Here is a 23,101-nt window from a genome sequence, read left to right as displayed (position 1 = left end):
GAGGCGCTGCGAGGTGCCCCGGCACAGGCAGACCCGCAGCGCCGAGCGGCGGCTCCGGTCCCCGGCAACCCCGGGCCGCCGCCCCCCGCGGCCCGCGAGCCGCCCCTCAGCACCCGCAGCCGGGGCCGCGGCCGCCCCGCCCGGGCCCGGCCCCTCACCTCGGCCGGGGCGCACGCAGCCCCGCTCCCGGCGGCGCGGCGCGGAGCCGAGCGGGGCTCACGTGTGGAAGCAGCGGCTGCGGGCGGACCTGGAAGCGGATGAGTGGCCGCGGCGGGTTCCGGCGGAAGGGGCTGGGCGCGGCGCTGGCTGGCGGAGTTTCCGCGCCTTCGCCTGGCTGGCGGGGCGGCCGGCTGCGCTCGGGGAGCTGCGCCCGCCCGTGCCCCGCTCCGCCTCGGGCCATGCTGCTGCCGTCCGACGTGGCCCGGCTGGTGCTGGGTGAGTGAGCCGGCAGGGACGGAGGGATGCACGGGTGGGGCGCGGACCACCGGCCGCGCCGGGAGGGCTCTGCCGGGCATTGTCAGCCGCCCGAGGCGCGGCGGGACGGAGCCGGCTTCGCCCTTGGTCCTCGGCAGCGCCTCTTGGTCCCCCCAGGCTGGGATTGTCGCTGCCGGGGTTCGTACCGGGCGGTCCCTGGGCTGGCCCGCCGCTCTCCGGCCCGGCCTCTGCCGGGGAGCGAGCGCAGCTGGCTCCTGTGGGACTCGGGTGCTGAGGGACCAGGCCGCTCCCCGGCCGTGCCTTGGACTCGGCTTCAGCACGGCTCCGAGGAAACGTGGTGTGGTCCCCGGTGCCCACCTGCGGACTGGGAGCTGCTGAGCTGGGCTTGAACAGTTCCTGGTTACAGGAGGAGTCCGAGGGTGACCTGAAATCCCAGGGAAGGCTGCGTTAAGGGTCAGATGGTTTTTCTTTCCGGCTGTGTTTTGCTCACCTTTGAGGGTGCGCTAAAAGTTCAGGCGCGATCAGAGTCTGTGGAAAGCACAGCATAAGTGTGTTCATGATACTGGCCGCACACAGTGAATTTTTAAAATTACTTAATGCTTTGGATTATTTAGATCCTGCCAAAGGTGAGAGCAAATCGATGGTTAGCAAAATGTGACCCACGTATTTCAGTCCCACACATAGTAAGAACCTATTGGCACAGGTTGCCAAGATTTCCTGGCAGCTTGCCCTGTGAGATTCAGTTTTCAGTTGTTCACGGTTTTTTAAAATCCAAAGCCATTAATCTCTTCTTCAGTGTTCCCCCAGCACAATTTCTTTTTAAGTCCTACCTGAAATGCTACTTGCTATTGTCTTGAGAAAAAAGGCTAGTAAGAGATGCAGGTTTTTTATTACTGTGAAGTAACAGGATTTTTGGAAGCTCTATGAACTGTAAAAGAACATTTGAATTCATACAAGTGAGATCTCTCATTGCACTCTTCCAAACAAGATTGGTGAAATTGCAAGTTTCCAGGTAGAATGTGTTTCTTATGTGCTTACCAGAGACTTGAAGATGCAGTACACAATCTTGGCATCATGTACACTGAGAGTGATCCATCCTATCTCGTGTCTGTTGTGGCATGGAGCATGCATCATGTCTGGGAAACCTCTGAGCAACCTAAGGGTGTAGAGCAGGATATTCCTTGTAACCATTTCTGTTTTCTAATAGGGATTCCTCTTCTGTGAGGCATCTCTGAATTTCAGTGGGTAAACAGACTTCCCAGTGCAGCTTTTCCATCTTTCTCCCCCAAGCTCCCCCCAAAATCTTTCTGGTGCTGTGAAGGTTGATGAATATTTGTTAAAGAAACAATACTAAAATGATAAGCTGAGCTCACACAGAGGAAAATGCATAGGAACATTTATCTTTTCCTATTTGATAGAGTGAATGTGTCCTATGGGTTAGACATTTCTTAAGAAATGTCTTAAGAAATTTCTTAAGAACAAAATATTGAATAATTTCCATATGTTCCAAAGATATATTACCTTTTGTGCCTTTAATCTGATTTGGCAACCTTAGGGATCACATACTCCTATGTCATTATACAGTGTGTGCACAAGCACTTTGGGCCAGCTGCACAGGCATTTTCAGCCTTTGGAATGCTTTATTACCAGGAAATTGGTGTGTGTAAAACGTGCCCGTATGCAAGCATTCAGCCATCCCTTGTGATACTGTAGTTGCAGGTTCAAGAAAGAAAAATTGCAGCTTTTCGTGTTGGTGTTCAGGTGAGTTTGGTTGTAAGAGCAGCCATACCAGCACAGATCAGAGCTCCACCGAGCCTCATACCCCATCTACCCTGGACAACAGGGAGATATCATTGTGTTTATGAGAAATACACATTCAGCCACTTGTGGCTCGAGATTTTTCTAGAAGAATGTAATTGAAAGATTAAATAAGATATTCCTTATCCATTCCACTAATGTTTTCTGTCAGATAGGCCTGCTCATACATTGTGATTAAATTCACAGTGGTTATTCCCAGGCTGTGTTTAACTTTCAAATTTGCCTGCTTGTTGAAGACTTGAACAAGGCTTGGCATGTTGGAAAGACTATTTGTTTTCCTCAGTGTATTCAGATCTGCTGAAAGATACTTGTTTTCTTATAAACTTAAAGGGTGCATTTTTCTTCATGAACTGAGGTAGACCATTTTGGGGGTTCATTGAAATAGATAATGTATATGTCCTGCATTGTTTAACTAGGCACATGTTTTATCTTACCCTTAAAACATTCCATGCTAAGCTCTGCGAAGATAAAGAAAGAAGAAACCTTTTCTTTGTGGGTCTTTGTTCTAAAATCCTTCATTAAGATTGGTCCATTTCTATCTTTTAGTGTTTAAGGTGTTTGAAGATTAAAGCAGGGTAAAAAGTTTGATGAAAGCAGAATATATTTGATGAGGAACGGAATTTTGGAAAACTTTGTCAGTACATTTCGTGTGCTGATAATTACTGAGTCTTAGGGTGTAGAGAGCACAATTTGCATCTAGTACATCTATCCTAAATGAAAACGACTGTAAGTGAGGAGGGAAAAAACCTTTTTCTAGTTTTATTAAAATGCCAACATTTTTAATAAATCTTATCCATTGTTGCAGCAGCTGTACAGGATTTACCTCTATTCAAACAGTACAACGTATGGAGAATTACTCTTACATAGCAATGCATTTTATTAACAAAATGTTGTAGATTTCTGGTGGAGTACCAAGTAAAGTGGTTCAGCCCATATGAGGGTTTGTTTGTCAGCCTTCTGAGCCAAGAACTTTTATTTTATTGTGTGTACTAAAGATAGGCCAAAATTTTTTCATACTGCCTCACTTTCAATCTTGAATACTTTGTAAATACAGTGTAATTCCAATCTTTATTTTTTGCTCTTCTGGGTTTTAACTGTTAAATATCTGATAGGAACTTAAGTATTTTCAAAATAACATAACTTTTCTTTTCTTACATATAAATTTTTATCTGATTATTCTAACACTGTATCCAGCTTTGATGCCTATTTAGCAGAAGTAATGAATGAAATGGCAAAATTTTCTATCTGATTTGTTGCAGGCTACTTGCAACAGGAAAATCTTCAAGCTACCTGCCATCAATTTATTCTGGAAAGCTCAGATTTGAAAGAATATGCAGAGCACTGTACAGAAGATGGTTTTATTCCAGCCTGCTTGCTGGTGAGTTTGTATTTGCAAAGCAGAAAGTTACATTGCCTTGCATCCATGGAAAACAATATTGGGGATTTCTCACTGTAACAGTTAATTCTCAAATGTTGCTTAAACTGTTTGATATTTGATTTGTTTAGTGTTTTTTATCCTATGATATTAGCAGTTATTTGGTTTCTAGTATTTAAGCTTGCCAAGAAACATTTAAGTGTGAAATATGCAAATTGAATTTGCCAATTGGTTTCAGCATATTATGCTTAGTCTGCATTACAGCTTTGAGGTTGATTTATGGAAGGGTGTTCTTACAAGGGTTTTATTGATTTTAGGGCTGCTTTTGTAATTTACTGAAGATCACTTTCCTATTCTAGACATGGCAGCCAATAATGTTCCATTTCAGGTACATTGTAAATATTTAGGTAAGGCACCTCAGATTTGTCTGAGTCTGCCAAACTTTATTGACAAAAACTGTGTTCAGCCTCTCTGTTCAGTATCATATCCATTGTTCTGAGTGAAAGGCAGAATTTTGGGTGTGCATGAATAGTGTGCAGCCACATCTGCAGATACATGTGTAGGGCTATAGCATAATTAGATAGTTTGCATTTTAAACAAATATACAAAATTGAATTTTTACTACACTGTGCAAATTACAGGGTTTAGGTATTGCTGTGTATCAAACTTTTAGTGTTTATGTGTGTGTCCTATTCATGTTTGCTGTTTCATTCTGCTAGTATGTAAGTTAATTTCATGGTCTGGGACTTTGTCCACAGTATTCAATATTTGTGGAAGTTTTTTCTGAGATCCAAGGTGCACTTTCTTGATGCACCTTTTCAAAACCAACTATTGAATTTATTTCATTTGCAAGTGTTCAGTCATCTGTACTTCAGTGTTAGGGAGTTGAGAACCAAGCTATGGCCATCAAAAATTAGAAAACCTAAATGTAGATAGGTTATCCAGATTAATAAAGCTTTTTTACAGTCATCCTTTTCACAGTAGAAATGTTTTTTCTATTATTCACATAAAAGTGATATCATAGTATGTAAGACAGAATTCTTACTGCAGCTCAAATACTTGCAATAAAGGACTCTACTTGTCATGTCTTGTAGAGTTCCCACTAGTAAACAAGAGAGGAAGGTACAGACAGGATAGTGGTACCTTTAAAATTTTAATTATCTATGTGTAAGCTAAAATTACAGGACAAGTAAACATGATAAGAAGGTTAATTCTGTGTGACTATTAAAAAGTTTGCTTCAGACAGAGGTTCCTTCATGTTTGCATCTTAGTGCATGTTCTTTTCCAGCATGATATGTACTCATTAGTTACTGCTCATCAGTAACAGACTAATGAGCATCGTGCTGTTCATCATCTACTTTTCATGGGTTTATTCCATAATAAAAAAGGTGAGTGAAGGTCAGACCGCTCTATCTAGCAGTGTTGTGCCTTGAGATAGAGTACTTCACATTTTGGGTACATAAAATGATTTTAATCCATTGATGGCTCTCTCCCAAGTACAGTCCCTGGTACTGAGGGTCAGCATGGTGTAGAGTGCTAAAGAACTCGTTAAATATGATGTGCTACAGTAGATGAAGCAGAAGTTTTTAGTGAAAATTCTAAGATCAGTTGGTTTTTTTTTCCAGTCGCTGTGTGGAAAAAACTTGACAACTATTCTTAACGAATACGTAGCCATGAAAACAAAAGGTAAGCCTTCAGAATGAGGTGTTGTTTTATTTTTATTTATCTCTTGTGACCTCCTTGAGGAAGACGTGTATGGTCTTAGAGTAATCCCCCATTTGGGCTTCAGTTTGAAGGTTACCAAATTACACAGCCAACAGCCATGACATCTAGTGAGCAAAAGTAATTGATTCTGTTAGTTTGCATATGCCAGCATATATTTTCACTTCAAATGTGAGCATTTTTATATCTCAAAAGCATAGAGATACAATAAAATGTGAAAAATGTATAACTTTGTGCTTGTGAAATTATACTGCTTATTGTTTATACTATTAATAGGAGGGGGAGGTGCTTATCTGTCTTGTGACCAACAACAGAATGAGAGAAAAATGAAATGCTGTGTCAGGGGAAGTTCAGATTGGATCTTAGGAAAGGGTTCTTCACTGAGAGGGTGGTCAGTCACTGGAACAGGCTACCCAAGGAAGTGCTCATGGCACTGAGCCCTGTCAGAGTTCAAGGAGAATCTGGACAATGCTTTCAGTCGCATGGTTTGGAGTTAGGTAGCCCAGTGGGGAGCAGGGAGTTGGGCTCAATGATCCTTGTGGATCCCTTCCAACCTAAGGTATTCTGTGATTCCATGAAATAATCAGGAGGAGTCCTATGGTATGACATATATCTTATCTTGTTTTTAAGACTAACTAAAATAGTTTCAGAACTACTTAATATTTTGTATGAGTACTGTAGGCAGAGCTGGTTTTTAAATTAGTTATCAAGCCTCTGAATGTTTCCAAATCTTACAGGTTTTTGATATCTGTTGTATTATCATATTTTAATGGTGCTTGGTATTAAAAATTATACATGGAACATTTCTGAACATTTTTTTCCTTTCACACTATCTTTGACAGAAATGGTAACTAAAACACAGATGTACTTCCTTCAAAATGCTTTGTACTTGGCATCTTGAAAAATTTAGTAAATTGAACTGTTTACTTATCTTTTCCATCGCACTTCTAATGTTCTGTGCTTCAGAAAGACCAAATGTTTTTACCTGTTTGGGTCATATCATAAAATAAACTATTACTTTTAAAGGCCTGTCTGCCAGGTTATGATATTCAAAGGCACAAAAGTGACTTGGGAATATGAATGCCATTTCCAGAAGTGAGTTGGAGCGGTTAGCATGGGTTAGGTTAGCATGTGTTTGCTGAGGAGTCAACACCATGTGCAAATTCCACCAAGAGTTATAGTCGTTAATTCAGTTTCATCAAGGCTTCTAAACCAGAACTGTATCCATATCAATCTGAATTCATTAAATTAGGAGTTAGGACTCTCTAACTAATAGAATATTAAGAAGGCAGCTAGGCATCTGAAGTTAGATGATGTCTGAAACACTCCATAATAATTATTTTGTGATTTTACTTTTCTCTCAGCATATATTGGTTTTGGGCATCAGTTTGTTTTTGTGGTTCATTTCAGAAACAACAAATGAGGTTCCAGCAATGATGTCATCTCTGTGGAAAAAATTAGACTATACACTTTCTCAGATCAGGTAATGTAGTGTTGAAATCAAGAAAGTAATATTTCATTCTGAGAGTGAGTCCCTGTGTTGACCAACTCCCCTTATCATTGTATGAGAGTGGTTTAACTCTCTGTTTCCTTGAGAGACGGTGAAAAAGATTGGTATGTTAGAGCTGATAGTTGAGCAGACATTTCAAGATTTTAAGGAGGGGCTAGCAAATAAGGAGGGCATTAATGTGAGCATGTGATCTTGTAGTAAAACAATATACTATGACTCATTTAGAATCTGATATCTTTGTGGTTACTTGATCAAAAATGAAACAGTAAGCTGCACTTGAAGGATCTGTGATGATTGTTGGAAAGAATATAAAGAGCAATCAATGGATTTTTCAGAAGGAATTTGTGGTTAGGATCAGAGTGACATTACTCACGAGATAAGTAGTGTCACACTGTGTATGTAGCTGAGTGCTTCCATTATGCTCCATTCATTTCTGTCACTTGCTTTGTTTTTTAGGAGCATGCAGAGTTCAGATTTCAGATTTTCTTCTAACCAGAGGAGTAAGTAACTGAGTCAATTCCATGGGATCAGTAGGTTTTATGTTAAAGTTACCTGTTTTCGCAAAAAATAGGGGCCTTCTGCAGCTGTCAGTAATGCATGTCTGTTGTCTTCATTTGGGTCTGTGAAATACTGTAATGATCAGGAAAGGAAAATAAGAAAAGCTGAGCTTTTTGCAAGGGGCATAAATTCTCTATTATAGCATTTTCTCTGCTAAAAAAAAAAAAAACCTTTTTGGAAGTTTACATGGTTAAAAGGTTTAAAAACTGCTGTTTCACTCCTGAAACTGCTGACTTAATTTGTGGTTCATAGATGAATTAAAAATGTAGATGGTCTAATTATAATGTGGTTAGATTTCTGTAGGAGGGGAACATAAAAACATATTACAGTCTTGTAGCATTTGTTATATATACAAACATATATCCAACTAAAATACAAAAACACGCTTTTGTATCTAAAGGTGTTTCTTTCATTACAGAAGCTGAAAATGTGCTGTCAACAAAGAAAAATTGGTTTACTTAAAAATAAGTTGTTCTCTGTAGCATTTGTACTGTATAAGAAAACAGTGTGTGAGATACAGATAGTGATTGTTCCCAGATTTGAGATTCACTGGATTGGGTGGTGTTCCGTTGTTTAGATTTTTTTAAACAGATTTTGTGTGAATATCAGCAATTTTTAAAAATTCCTTTATCTTATGTTTTCATCTCATCTTTATTTCCAGTACGTACAAGAAGTGGAATTGTAGAAATGAAAAGGCAGAGAATGCTTCAGCAGTCAGCTCCTGCAAACTCAGGACTGTTGTCAGTAGCCCATCAGTCAGGGCAGCAGAATTCCTCTTCTTCTGTTGTACCTCCTCAAGCAATTCACAGGCCAGCAGTAAATCAAAGCATGCCACAGACAAGACTGAGTACACTGTTTGTGAACCAGTCACAAGCTCAAGAAAACAAGATCAACAGTAAGTTGCAAAAAGTTTTAAACCTTATTTTTCTGTGAAAAATCTATGTTTATCAATGGAAGTTTTCTAAAAATCAGGGATAATCATCTTCCACCAAAATGTTCCAGAAAATTCATGCATTGTTCCCCAACTGTCCAGACTGGTTCAGGTGATTAAAAGAAAATTAGTGCCCAAAAGAGAGATGGCTGTTGCATACTTGCTTGCCAATGTGAGTTCAGAAATCAGAAGTGCATTAATTTGTGGTTCTTCTGTTCTGTGCTCTCATCCTCACCCAAATAACTTGTTTCATCAGATAGGGATGATCCACATTAAGTGAATGTCTGTTTCAGGATATGTTTAAAAGGACTGATCCTCATTTCCATGATAATACCAAATTCTTTTGTATGACTTTCCAGGAATTGATTAGAACATAGTAAGCAACATGTAGATCATGTAGTGCTTTAGCAGTGTCTCTGGAGAAGGTGTTGGCATCATGACTTCTATTTTTGTTTTTTCCCTCTATAAAGCAGGAGGTCTCATACACATTCAGGTTCCAACATCACAAGAACGAAAGCTTCATTCAAACTTGCTTTCTCCAGGAAGGCGAAAAAGGTAAACAGGGATGTCTGTTTGGTTTTGGGTGGTTTTTTTTGTTTAATTGTTTAGAAATTAGACAGTGTTCTAACCTTTAGTGTAAGTTTTCTTTAGTGGTGGAGTGTTTCAAATGTGAGATCTGCTGAGGTGGGCTAGTGTTTGTTGTTTCACAGTGGAAAGGGAAGTCAAAGAGCTTAACTGTAGGCTTCTTTGGGTACACTCTGTCTTTACTCCACTACTAGACTTAGGCAAATAATCTTGGAGCTGAGTCTTGGTATTCCTTCCAAAATGTCCTTTTCAATTATGAAAATTCTTAATATTGATAAAAATGTGTATTTAACTTCATAAAATTATTGAGTTGAGTAAATTTTGTCAGAAAAATATTAATATTTGCACTAGAAGTTGTGTGAAAAACTTCTTTTGTACTAGTTTTGCATTTTTTATTCTCTGATTCAGATGTCCATTTTTCCCCAAGTCTTTCCTAATCTGTCTTGATTTTTTTAAATGTAATTTTAGTGCCCCTGCTGATAGATGTTTTCAGAAGAGCCTACACTGTCTCCTATAAAAACATTACTTTTCCTATTTATCAACTAAATTCTTACAGAACTTAAGATTTGTTTTCTTCTTTGAAAATAAGTGCTCCTTGAGAAGTCTTTGTTTTCAGTGGTAATGCCCAAATCTGATTGTGAGTTGCAGTTAATTAGGATCCAGTAACTGCTACCACCAGTTAGAGTAACATGTAGTGGAGGGGCAGTAAATGCTGAATAGTGGGCATGGAATTCAGTTTGCTATTGAGCTGTTTACCTACAATCTCTGAATTTATAACTTCTCTAAAGGCAGACACAATAGATGCATAAGAGATAGTAAAACAGGTACCAGCTTTTACTGCATTTTCAATATGTAGTTAATTTTCTAGTGATTAAGATCTTTTGTTTGCTACAGAGAAAGAGAAGCACTTGATTTACTCACCATTAGGTCTACTGTTTGCAATTTTCTCATAAACTGTGTCATAAATTTCCTGGAATGTTTCAGTGAATCTCAGAAGAGGAAAAATATTGCAACATCTGGACCTCTTTCAGCAGCTAGAAGTTCTCAGGACTCTGAAGAAGCAGTAGTAGAAAAAGAAAGTGAGCCCCTAGAAGAATTAATTGATGGTAACTTCCCAGTGAGTATATGCCTACAGAAGGTATTTACACTTAAGAAACAAAGTCAAATTCAAGAGAACTAATCTTTAACATGTTGTTCTTCCTGTTTTTTACAGAAATGACATTTAAAAGATAAATGTATTGGTTTGTATTTGAACTAGCTCTTGTGTGTACTAAATTCATAAAGTTGACATGGCTATGTAGAGTTTTGTTTTTCTTGGTTTATTTGCTTTGCTAAGATACCTGTAGGCTGTCAGAATACAGTAATTCTTCAGAGAATGGAAACCAGAAGGCACATTAAGCCTAGCTGTCCTTCGGGGGAGTAGAAGCACAGGAATGTTTTGGGCTGATTTTCATAGCAATGTAATGCAGTCACAGATGACTCTCTGTTATAAAAGTCTTCTCTCTTTGAATTGATTTTTAAATTATTTTTTTCTGGTTAGTCAGAAAATTTCTTGTGATGTTTTTTGCTCCTTTTCTTGTGATGTTAAAAATAGAAACCTGACCATTTCAAAACTATTTTCCAGCAACTGGTTATTGAAAATGCCAGAGAAAAGATCCTGAGCAGCAAATCTCTTCAGGAGAAGCTCGCTGAAAACATTAACAAAATCCTGGGGAGGTAATAAAAGGAGCCTCTAAACTTAATATATATTCTTATTTAAATTATTTTTGACTTTTGAACTAATGATGTACGTGTTGCAGTGATGGCAGTGTTGCTCAGGCCCCTAAACAGACAGACAGTGGTCCCACAGAACAGGAGACTTCAATTGATGAAATCCTTGGACTTCAGGTAGGTGTAGATTGCCCTCATCACATTGTTTTTAGGCCCAGGCATGTGAGAATGATGGACCTATGCTGAACCTCTGACATCTGAGGATATTCTCTCCTCTTCCTATCCTTCCTTTTCTTGTTTCTGTTTGCAGCACAGCTGAGCCTCCCCGATGCTCCCCTCTGTGCAGGGTCAGCTCCCCTTGCAGAGATGTGAACTCTGACCTTGTGTGGTGCAGGGCAGGTTCAGGAGCTGAGCTGGCAGCACACTGGTGTTCTGCAGGAGCTTGTTTTGTGCCAGTTTAGCATTCTGAATTCATTCCCATGCCTGTCCAAGGCAGCATAAGCATGCAGCAGGGTTGAAGCCAAGAGAGTGGGATTGATTCTGTCAGTAATTAGCTGGTAACCCTACACTCAGACTGGATTTAAGAACTGCCTGTCTCTCACTCAGTCTTTCATATCAGTAATTGGCTACCAGCTTCTGACTAGGGATCTAATCAATAGCCTTAAAGAAAAAAAAACTTAAAATACCTTGCTGTCTCCAAATACATTTAATCTGGTCTGATTTTGTGATTTACTCCAAGATAACCATGGATCATTTAGTATAGCAAGAGAAATTATTTTTTGAGCCTAAATAATGATACTTTTTCTTCAAATTTTGTATTTTCTTGCTTTTGAAGGAAATGTGTGTTCTGCTTCTACAAACTAAACATAATTATAGTGTTCTCCCTTCATTTTTCTGTAAGTCTCAAGCTGGCAATCATAGAATTAAAAAAGACTTTTAATGAGGGAAATTTCACAGCCTTCATGAGAAAGACAGGAGAGTAGAGGCAGTTCCCTGTTTATGAAGTAGAGGTGTCTGGTTCATAAATGCTATTCTTCTGTTGCTTGGTGATTTTAGGTCAGTTGTCAAAATACAGAGCTACAAAGCTGTATTCACTCTGCTGAGCAGAAATAAAGCAGCTTCTTGGTTTGGTTGGAGCTGCTGAGACAAAATCAAGGATATAACGTGGAATATCCACCCTTAAAGGTGGAGATATGTATCAAAGGTTGGAGAGTGCTTAGAGGGTCTCGAGAAAGGCAGGAGAAACTTTGTACTTAATTGCTTGAGTATGTACTGGATCCTCATTTTATTCCTGAGCTGCCACAGAAAAAGAATCAGGAGCCTTAGAGCTCTGTCCCGTGTAGCTGTGCTTTCCAAAATGCCTTCCACAAAGAAGTAGTTGGAGGCTGTAACATAGAACATGTAATTGGCATATGAAATAAAACTTCCATTTACTTAGTGTTGGCTTCTAGATATATAATATATTCAAATTTAAGAAATTAGGATTAATTTGGGGATTTTTTTAAACCAGTGGTTTGCTTGTACAGGCTCACAGCATCCATACCACGTGCATAAGCTTCCAGTGTAGCCTGAGATTTAGTCCTCCTTTTTTGGTTAGTGGTGGCCACTATGTGGAGAATACTCCAGTACACACATGGTGGGGGTGATGTCTGACAGACATATTTGAGTTTTGGAGAACCTCATTTCTTCAACTTCAATCGCTAAGATTTTTGAAATCTGTGGCAGAAATGTTCCCAGCATTATTCTTTTTGTTTCTGTGCTGAGCAGAAGTAATAGAACTAAAAACAACCTGAAAAGAAAACGCTTCTTGTCTATTTTTCTTTTTAAGCTGTGGAAGTAACTAACAGTTCTGTATCTCGTGTCTTTTCTCAGGGTGAAATTCATATGTCAGAAGAGGCTATCCAGGACATTCTGGAGCAGACAGAATCAGATCCAGATTTCCAGGCTCTGTTTGACTGCTTTGATTATGGTAGGCTACATTGTACTCACTTGTGCTGTTACTGTAAAGCATCCTGAATGATGCGCTTTCCCAAGCATTGCTTGACAAGGCAAAGGAATTCAGCAGGCCTCTTGCCAGAGAAATGACATTGGTATGCCTTAATACAGAATCAGATTCTTAGATACATTTATACACAGCTTTAAAGTTGTGTGTAAGTACAGCATGTTTCTGTGGCTGATATTCTGGGTTTGTGCTGGCTCAGTGATTATTTTCTTGCTGTTTTTTTAGACACTCTAGCTCTGAAGGATGATAGTTTATACTTGTTTGCTGTTGTAAAATTTTCAGGGGTATCCTCACGTGAACCATAAGGAGATCTTTACACTCTGGTTCATTTAAAAGGTAGTGATGACATACATGTAGAAAATTACATATTTAACCATTTTTCATGCTTTATTTTGAAAATAGGAAAGAGCAAGGTAAACAAGAACTTACCTGGTTCTATTTCTGGTCGGAATGGAGTGGAGAACGAAATCCTGGTGGCTGAGGATAGCCTGGAAACATTTGGAAGTTCTTTAGGAACAGAAGAAACTAACAGATGTATGGTTTTGTTTTGGTTTTTTTTCCCCTCTAAGATTTCTCTGTTAACTTTTCATTATGAAAATATTTTCAGACAATTTGTACATCTCAGAATTTTATTTTTTCACTGGTAATATCCATGTGGACTTTTACATTGTGTGAACAAACAGATACACCTGGCCTGTTACAAAGTTTCAATCTATTAAATTTAACAGTAATTCCATCAGTGTACTTTAAAATTGTACTTGATAAGCTCCTTAGTGCAAGCAGGCTGTCAGTAAATGGATACTTTGCAGTGTCCATTGGGAAACATATAAAGAGAATATTTTACATCTAATCATATTAATCTTTTAACTCTATCCTGTAATGTATCTGTTAATTAATACACAAAAAGAGTTTTACTCTGGACAAAGGGGATGTTACTTTGTGTCCACCATTCTGAACAATAGTTCATGAGTAGCAGGTATTTAGTGAAAGTATATGAGCAGTAGAGCCAAGAGATGGTTTTTGTGCTTCTGGAAATCTGATGTAGTGACCTGAGCTCTTTACATGTTATGTGTGTACTTACTACTAATGTACAAACTGATTTTCCAGATTATCTAGTTTATGTATGTTTTTTATATATATTCCACTCAACTTGAATGTAAGGATGAGTAACATTCCCACTTAGTTTCATAGGAAATAGTTTTCCATTGAACTGATAGTTATTTCTAAAATGCTCTAAAAGGATCATCTGCTTTAAAAATTGTGGAACTGGTTTATTCTGTCTTTTGCAGGTGATAATTCTAGAGAACCGCTATCCTGTAAAGGCTTTCAGTTAGGAGAAGCATCATGTGCCTTGAAGACCAGCATTAATGATGATGATGATATGGCTAAGAAAAGTCCAGCCAGTGAACAGCTGCATGGAAACTGTAGACCAAGGAAGCAGACTGAAGAACTTACAGCCATTACCCCTGAACATATCAGAGAGCATGAAATTGCTTTTGACTCAGTGTCTGATTTGACTGAACCTAACAAGAGACCAAGTCCTGACAGCAAATGTAATGAACAGTGTGCAGACACTTACATTACAAAAGAGTCATCTACATTAGTATCTGAAAGTGAGAGTGCTATGGAAATTGAAAAAGGCTCACCAAGTGATAGTTCTCAAAGTAGTCCTAATTTAGAATATGTTCATTCTGGCACTCCACAGATTCCTTTGATTTCAGTGGCAGAGGATACTATAGCTGGTGAAAACAAAACTGATTCAGGAAGTAAATGCCCATTATCACCAGATACATCACTGTCTGAAAAAAGACTTCCTGGAAGCCCTTCTGATGGGGGCCCTGGCCACAGTGCACTGCTGAGAAAAAACAACTCCTCCATTTCTAGCCCACTGGCAGATGTAGGAAAAGAACAGACTGTAACCAGTGATCCAGCTGCCTTGCCTGGTGTTCCAGAGGAGAACTCCAGCCGCCCCTCTAACCATCAGGACCAGAGCACACAGGCAGACTGTGCTGCGGGATCTGTGGTGGACATCACGGATCTTGACAAAACAGAGTTGCAGCTTGAAGTTGTTGATACATCTAACAAAACTTACTCAAGTGATCAGCATACACTTGATAAGCCTTGTAAGAAAGATTTTAACCTCCCTTCAGAACTGCCAAACACAGAGGGAACACAAGGGGAGATGCAAGAACCTTCATCTTCAACAAAAGTAGACACTGATAATTTATATTTCTCATCTGGTAATAATGCATGTACAGATATTTCTGTAGTATCCACTGAAAACAATCTTACTACCTCTGAAATATGCCACTCTCCTCTGCCTGAAACTGCATCCTCAGCAGAGGAGTCAGGTACTGAGGCCAAAAGTATAAGCAGTGTATCTTCTAGTAGTCAACCAATGGATGTTGATCCTTCTAATATAATGTCCCTCAAGATCATCATCAGTGATGATCCCTTTATAGCATCAGACACAGAGTTAAATAATGCTGTTTCCAGCATCACAGGAGAAAATTTGCCTACTATAATATTGTCATCTCCAGCCAAATCCCCAGCCAAAACCCCAGGCCTGCCCAAATGTCTGACTTCAGAAGACACAGAAAAAAATACGGATTCAGCTCTAGCCGAGCAGAATCTTCTCGTGCTTAGACCTAAGGATCCTGTGGTTACCTCGGTTAACACTCAGAGTGAAGACTGCGCTGGCTTTTCAGTTGCAAGTTCAACTCATCTTTCCACCGAAGGGGGATTTATACAGTTGATGCCAGCCACGAGCACAGCTTTTGGGAATTCCAGCAACCTTTACATAGCCACGTGTATGACTGATCCAGCAGCCTTGGGTGCAGCTGTAACACCATCAAATGTGGTGGTATTGCCTGGCAGTTCTATGCCCCTGGCCTCCCAAGCTCCAGCTGTACAGCAGTTGCGGACTCCTCCCAGATCCAGCAGTACATTTCCAGCAAACCAGACTGTCTCCCCAAACTTCCCACAGGGTAATCTCATCATTAGAAAAGTACTGAAAATGTGGTGTTTGTTATTTTTGTTTTTCCACTAAGTAAACATTAAAAGTAAAACAATTTTTAAATTGCTCTGTCTGCCACTTGCAACTATCCAGGAGCTACTTTTTTTTTTAGAATATTCGCTGCTAGTAGAAATGAACTAAAACTATGAGAAGTCATTGATCAGGCTGCTTTGAATAAAAAAAAAGCCTCATATTTCAGAAGCTGAACTGATTATAATTTTAGCAGCATTAGATGTAGTAAACGTATTTTGGTTTACATTGGACAGGATTCCATTACCTTGGCTAAATAAAACAGGTTTTTATTTTAATAAGATTCCAGTTATAAGTGCAATGCTCTATGTTATAGGTATCCATATTTTGTGTAGATAACTGGGTAGATGTATCTAGTCCTTCCCAAGTCACTTTCTTGGTTTTGTTTCAAATTTCAAAACCTAGTCTGCATTAGAAATATATTTAAGTAAACATGAAAGTGTTACATTATTTCTTTCCATGATTTAATATCTATACAAGCATTTTTATTACTACAGCAATAAACATCTTGAGTGCACTTTGAAATGAAAAACCAGCTATAAACCAGCTGTAATCACCACATTTAGATTCCTTTCAAAAACTATGAACTTTTTTGCAGTTACCTTTGAATTTCTGTGTGTAGTCATTTAATTGAGGACAGAGACCAGTACATGCAAGGTCTTAGGGTGACAGCCTTTTCTGCCATTTGATTTCTTTATGTAGCTCTTACCTTCAATGCTTTTGTCATAGAGAGAGGAACAGTTTCCTTTCACTTTTGAAAATATTCTTCCACTTTTCAGTTAATGTGCCAGGATAGTTTCCATATTTTATAATTCACATATATCTGGCAGCTAAATATGATATTTAATGTTACTTTTACTGTTTTGTATAGATCACTTTAATTTAAAGTTTAAATGTTAAGATAGGTTTATCATACTTTATTTTGAGCTACCTCTTAAAAAGGAATACAGACTTTAACTAAAGAATGCCTTATAAACTAAAAATAAAACTGGTGCTTACCCTGTTTTCTAGTAGTGAACTATAGCAAAGGACAGTGAAGTTTTTCTAAAAATCCAGAGCTTTTCTTGCCACAGGTTTTCACCACACATAATTTTAAGAAGCTTTTCTTTTCACTGAAGTATTTTTAGTTTCTGTACAATCTTAACACTTTGGTATTTTTTAGGCTCTGCCATTATAATTGCATCTCCAGTGCAGCCAGTTTTGCAAGGAATGGTGGGAATGATACCTCTCTCCGTAGTAGGACAGAATGGAAATACGTTCTCAGCACCTGCCTGCCAGGTAGCACATCACAAAGATTTTCAAGATTAAAGCTGCAGTGATAAGAAGTGCTTTGGTAAATTGTAATAGGATATTTTGATTCTTTCAAGGTTCTTCACATGCCTGTGGCTAATCCAGTGTGCAATGGAAGTGTCCCAAAGCTTCCCATCCCTCCCAAATCACAGAAGATTCCTGGAGCAAGAAACAGGAATACTACAGGTGCCTGCCTTGCGTTCTTGAGAGGGGCAGAAGAAAAGCAGAGGGTTCTAAGGACAAGTCAGTTCTAAGTAAAAAAAGTTTTATAAATATCTCTGCTTCTGTTCCTGGCAGCTGCTGGGCTGTCGTGAGAGAGGTCTGTACCTGCAGTTAGTGACTCTTGTTTGGTCAGTTTACAGAGAACTTCCAACATATGACATAATTCCAGTTTTTGTATCAAGCTTATTTCCAAAATGTGATGTTTCAAGGCTCTCAGGCAGTTTTAGAAGTTTACTTTTCTTTATGTTTCTGGTTATTTTTCATCTTGTTGGTTTTAAGTAGTTTACTGCTGCCATTGGAACCAAGCCACATAGTAATGAAGATATTAGAAGAGTCAGCAGTTCTAAAATTTTATTAATGAAAAATATTTATTAGAAGTGTTGGATGTTTATATAAAAAATACACTCTACTACCTGTTCTCCTTTTGCCCTTTCAGGCATATGCTTCTGTATATTCTTTTCATTGAGACCTTGCTTCTTTAAATTGTTAATTGTAACAAGACTGGAGTTATGTTTCTTTCTCAGTGTTTTCTTTCTCAGGTAAAGAAAAATAATTGAAAATAGAAACATGGAGTTATAAGGAAAACTTGTGCTTTAGCTTATGTGCCTTTTTAAAAGAGTAGGCTTGCACATAAAAATGAAAATAGAATGAAATTTCAAATTAAGATAAAATCTAGGATTGTATAGTTGCTTGCATTCTGGTTTGCTGATGGATAGCTGAGAGTTCCCTGAGTTAATTTCCTGCTATGTGGAAATCCCTACTGTGCATTTTGAAGTCCAGGGTAGTTTGTCTTGCCAGGGCTGTGCGTTATCCAAGTGTAGGCAGCAAGCTTCTTCTTTGTTCTTAGTTGGGGACCTTTGCTGGTCTACTAATTAGTGAAGTTTAAAGTTACAAATTACTGTGAAGTTTGTTGCTGGGGTTTTTTTTATTGGTTCTCTGTCAGGTGAAATGTCATTGCACTAAAACTGTAAAATTACTTACCTATCATTCATTAACACTTCATCTCTTGTTCCAGGAAAACTGGTACCAAATGTAGCTGAGCCTTTGAACCATGCAAATCTTCGAACACAGAGGTCAGTAGTGCTAAGTATTGAAACTTGCTTTCTTTTTCCTGTTGTGAATTTCTCTATCCAGTATTGGTGAAGAGAGGAGCTTTTTTTAGTAGTGGCATAAGCAGTACCCCCTTTCCTGCTGCCTGTCTGCTAGGAGTATCCATACAGATGTGTGCCGGGACTGTGCTAGAATTGTCTCGTCACTGTTCCTGTGTTAATTTTGTACAGCTTTGTCTTCATTGTCTCCTGTCTCAATTGTCAAATAAAAATTGTTTGAGCAGAGTCTAAGCTAGGAGAATTGCCTGTTACATTAACTGGGAGATTTAAATGACTAAAACCTTTGTTTCTTCTTTTCACACGAGTGGTACTCATGGTTTTGTAGTGTAGTCTCATTCTCTTTGACCTCCAGTAGAGATCCAGTAGAGTTTATAAGATTGGGTTCTGCATCTGTATTTCAGCTGTATAGATTAGAACTCTGCTTGATCATTTAAAAATGAGAACTGAATGCAAGGTGAGGACAACAGCATGCTAACATTATGTCGATGAGCATAACTTAATTTCTTGGGGTAGGCACTAGTTTTCTGTTGGGCAAATGAGAGAAGGAAGCAAGGCTGCAGTAGTAACTCCTCACCATTAATGGACTTCTGAAAGAAAAGGATGTTGGAATGAGCAAAACAGTGTAGGAGCAGATCAGAAGTTCAATTTAAATATAAGAGGTGAAATGATCTTTTATTAGAAAACTAACACATACCTAAAAAAACTACCTATTTAGAGCTCACTTAAAATGTTGGAAAAGTGGAGATAAAACAGGACCAATAAAGTCAACTTATTAAAGAATCCCAACCATACATCAAGTTAGACCATATACATGCATGCAAAAAGTACTGATTTTTAAAAAAAAGCACAGAAGCAAGATCTTGGATAATACCACTTCAGTAATTCAGCCTTCTGTTATCTTTAATTGATCTCTAGATTTATGTTTTGCATAGCAAAGAGAGCAAAATCTTCCCTGCAAAGAGGTGTAATTTCTTATTTCCACTTCCTATCCTCTGTCTCATCTCAAATTTCATGGAAATACAACAAGCTGCTGCCACTCAGACCTTTTCTACCATTTCAAAGATACCAAGTTAGCATCCCAAAAACTTGACTTTTCCTCTTAGAAATCATAGAGGGAGGTGTGCAGGGAGATGCAGCATAAGCCAGGCAGAGGGCACACACAGAACAGTGGCATGAGCTGACAGAGCAGAAGCATTTTTCTTTCCACAGTGCAGTGGTGGCTTTTTCACATGTTGGGGCAGGTTGTCAGGTGGAGACCACACCCCAGGCACTTTGGATGTTGTTGTCCAGATGTCCACCAGAAGCTTTTTGTCCTGCTCAGTGTCCCCCCATGCACAGCAAGTGCATAGGGAAGAGTTCGAGGCACACATGTGATTACATTGTCCAATATATTCTGGCAGCCTCTTAGGAATTTCAGCTCCAAGGATCCCAGAGCCATAAGTAGTATTCTGGGAGGGGCTGTCCTGTCATGAATGCACTCAGTTTCTTTTTGAAGTCAAGCAAACTACCAATATCCCAAGGTAAAAAAGTTCCCAGGTTTAGTTACATGCAGTGTTCAGACCTCCTTGTTGTGTTTTGAACCTAATGCCAGTGTTATTTCATGCCCTTAGTTTTTTCTACTGGAAGAAAAGCAGCAGATAGTGTCCTTTTTGTGAGCTTCCTTCAGAGCTCTGTTGCATTTCCCCTTTGTGATCTCTCTTTCCAGGCTGAAGAGCCCCAGCCTACCTAATTGTTCAATGTGCAGACTCTGTTTGATACCTTTTTGCCAAGAAAGCCTTCTCTGAGCTTTCTGCAGTTGTCATTCCTTACTCTTGGTCTTTATGTGTTGATAAAATACTTGTATTTAGGCTGGAGAGTTTTTAGAGGGATGGGTGGGGACTTCCAGCCAGCTGAAGTTAACTTGCCTAGTAAGAATAAACACATCAGTGAAATGTTTTCATCTCGTTTTCAGGGCTGGAAATTACGACAAGCTTACCAGTGCAGAGGCAGGAAGGAAAGTGGAAGAGAACTTACCTGTTGCCCCAGCAGAGAGCACAAGCTCAAATCCCAGACAGAGTGAGAGTCACAGGAGAGTGCTTTGCTTTGATAACGTCCTACCCCCTCCAGGAGGAAGCACCCAAATTCAGCCTTCTAAGAGCTCATCCCAGAAAGAAAGAAACGAAAGCCCTTCATTTGCTGTTGACTCTGCGTGCTCCTCTGCTAAGGCACAGGTACCAAAGAGAGACAAAGACAAAACATTGCCCAGAATTCTGTGTAGGCCAGAAGTTGGTAGCAACAGAGGCGCATCTGCAAAGGAGCCACAGCCCGAGCGGAAGGCGGCAGCTGCAGGGCTTTCATTAGATCCTTTCCACAAGACGACAGCAAACAAAGAAAATGAGCTACGAAGGGACACTGATGAAAAGCAGAAGAACCAGGACACCGCCAAACTCTCAAACGGCCAACAGAGCGTTGCCTTATGGAACGAGAAGACGGTTGCTTCGGTACAAGAGCTGAACAAAAAGCAGGGGTCGCTGTCAACTGGGGCCGGCAGCTGCAAATCGTCGGCGTCTGTGGCGTTGTCCTCGAAGGAGCCCAAGCGAGAAGCTGCGAAAGCTTCCGGCCAAGGCCTGGGCCTGTCCAGCCCCTTTGGCAAGCAGCGCGTGGAGATGCTGCAGGACATCCAGTGGCAGAGCCCCGCCGCCAAGGCCGCCGAGAACGGAGAGCTGCCGGTGCCCCGCACGCCGTCCGGAGTCGGGGACAGGCACGCGGAGGACACGACGGACAGCGTGCGCACGCCCACGTGCCGGCGCTTCGCGGAGGAGAGCGGCACGCCGCGCGTCATGGTGCCGCCCGCCACGCCCGACCTGCCCGCCTGCAGCCCCGCCAGCGAGACGGGCAGCGAGAACAGCGTCAGCATGGCCGCGCACACCCTCATGATCCTGTCGCGCGCCGCCATCGCCAGGACGAGCGCCGCCACCCCCCTCAAGGACAACACCCAGCAGTTCAGGGCTCTCAGGAGCACCGTCAAGAAAAGGAAACCCGAGGACTTAAATGAGGGCGAGAGAAACTCCCGTTCTGCAAACAGAAAAGAGCTTCAGAGCTCTCCAACACCGTGCAAAAAAAAGAAAATCAAGGCAAGTACAAACATCTACTTCTTCTAATTAAAATTCTAAATATATATAAGGTACCTTCATGCGTACGGTTTGTTAATGGAAGGGTTCAGAGATGCTATTGCAAATCCCTGGCATCCTATTTAGATTTTTTCAGGTTTTCCAACTTTGCCTCTTGAGCGTACTCTGAACTAAGCTTGAAGATTGGTTTAGTCTTCAGATACATACAAGTAACTCCTACTAACTCTCTAAATAGGTATCAATGACAATTACGTTATTTCTCCTAAAACATGAATGAGTTTCTAAATTCCAAGTTTTTAGGTGGAATGTAGGAATTAAGCCAAACTCAAAGTAGGCCTTACTAGAATTCAGGCTACTCTTGAATCTTTGTTTAGTACCATTGGATTTGAGGATTTAAAGGCAAATAGCCAAGGTGTGAGACACAAAAAGGTATTTGCATCTAAATAACCAAAAAGCAGTATAACTTTATAATTCCTATACTTCTAGCATGCTCCTGAAACACTGAGACTGGAAAATGCTCTATTTCATAGAGGGGGGCACATGGCAGTGTCTTGAGTTCTGGGGCAGATTTGTGCAGGGATGGATGGATGGATGGATGGATAAGAATGCTTGCCGACTCTTCAGTACCCCTAGATTTGTTCTATTTAACACAGTTGTTACTTTCCTCTCCTACAGAAAAAGAAGCTCCCAAATTCTTTTCCAGCAGGAATGGATGTGGACAAGTTCTTGTTGTCTTTGCATTACGATGAATGAATAAAAAGAAGTTGAAGTGAGGCCATCTGAAGCTCAGTGGAGCAGTGCTGAGGTTTTGCATGGGAAGAGAAGTTAACTCTAAAGGGCAAGTTGCACTTTCAGTGCACTGAAGTTTCACTTTATAGCAAAGTCATGCTGATTCTGAAGCAGGTTGCAAAGTGTAAATATCATTGAGTTGGTATATGTTTATTTTTGAAAAAGCACTTGCATAATTATAGAGCCATTTAAATTGCAAAACTGTAAATTTGTGTAAATGAAATGTAAGAAAGATTGTACATTTCCTGTTAGACCACGTTGTCTGTGTTCTGCTGCTTTCTCTACTTACCCCTCTGAAGCACTCAGCCAGTCTGTGAAAAGGTGGTGTTTGTCACTCACCACTCTAAGATGGGGCAGCTACCTTGGCCACTTCTCATTGTTTTGTTGAATCTGAAAGGGACTTAAATATTCAGCTCTAACTGGCTTGTGCTCACACTCTGTTATTTCATCACTGTCAAGCCCATGTTGTAAGGCTTTGAACAAAAGAACAAAAATAACAATAGCTAACCATAAGGCCAGTACCACCTCAGAAAGCATTTCTCATCTGGTGGAGCTTTTTCCCAGCCAGTCATTCAGAAAAGAACTTTAATTTGTACAGGCCTTCTCTGTTTACAGTATTTGCTGCTGAATGTCATTCAAATGCAAAAGCTGTTTTTAAGCAACATATTTTTTGTGTGGGGTCATGCCTCAGTATGAATACTTCAACTGAAGCAACAGCTAAACAAGAATTATAGTGTGTTCTAATGCAAAAGTCAATTCCCTCACCTTTCATTTGTACTGCTGAGAAATTATATTATCTAACTCTGCTAAAAATTTAAGGCATGGAAGGATTTGCATCTGATTTTTCTGTTTAACATAGAGGTTGTCATAGCTATTACACAAACTCTCC

The 23,101-nt window shown here is 39.9% G+C and overlaps 1 protein-coding gene across 2 annotated transcripts; it reads left to right on the top strand.

Annotated features, from left to right (window-relative positions):
- Window positions 1-346: 346 nt before the first annotated feature.
- Window positions 347-22,628, top strand: LOC128934339 (protein NPAT). Of its 2 annotated transcripts, none has more exons than XM_054271866.1 (18): window positions 347-435; window positions 3,513-3,631; window positions 5,254-5,314; window positions 6,761-6,833; window positions 7,317-7,360; window positions 8,080-8,313; window positions 8,823-8,904; window positions 9,919-10,051; window positions 10,559-10,650; window positions 10,734-10,821; window positions 12,517-12,613; window positions 13,049-13,180; window positions 13,936-15,633; window positions 16,855-16,970; window positions 17,060-17,168; window positions 18,220-18,277; window positions 20,265-21,426; window positions 22,099-22,628. In XM_054271866.1, the coding sequence occupies exons 1-18, from the start codon at window positions 399-401 to the stop codon at window positions 22,174-22,176; spliced, it is 4,413 nt and encodes a 1,470-aa protein (XP_054127841.1). In that variant the 5' UTR covers window positions 347-398; the 3' UTR covers window positions 22,177-22,628. The 2 variants fall into 2 exon arrangements, with proteins under 2 accessions (XP_054127841.1, XP_054127840.1); XM_054271865.1 differs by having other exon boundaries at window positions 8,820-8,904.
- The last annotated feature ends 473 nt before the right edge of the window (window positions 22,629-23,101 follow it).

This window comes from Melozone crissalis, unplaced genomic scaffold (assembly GCF_028551555.1).
Source record: "Melozone crissalis strain CALT ecotype California unplaced genomic scaffold, PUWL_Pcris_2 ptg000013l_1, whole genome shotgun sequence".
Taxonomy (NCBI): Eukaryota; Metazoa; Chordata; class Aves; order Passeriformes; family Passerellidae; genus Melozone; species Melozone crissalis.
This window is presented reverse-complemented; position numbering and strand designations above follow the sequence as displayed.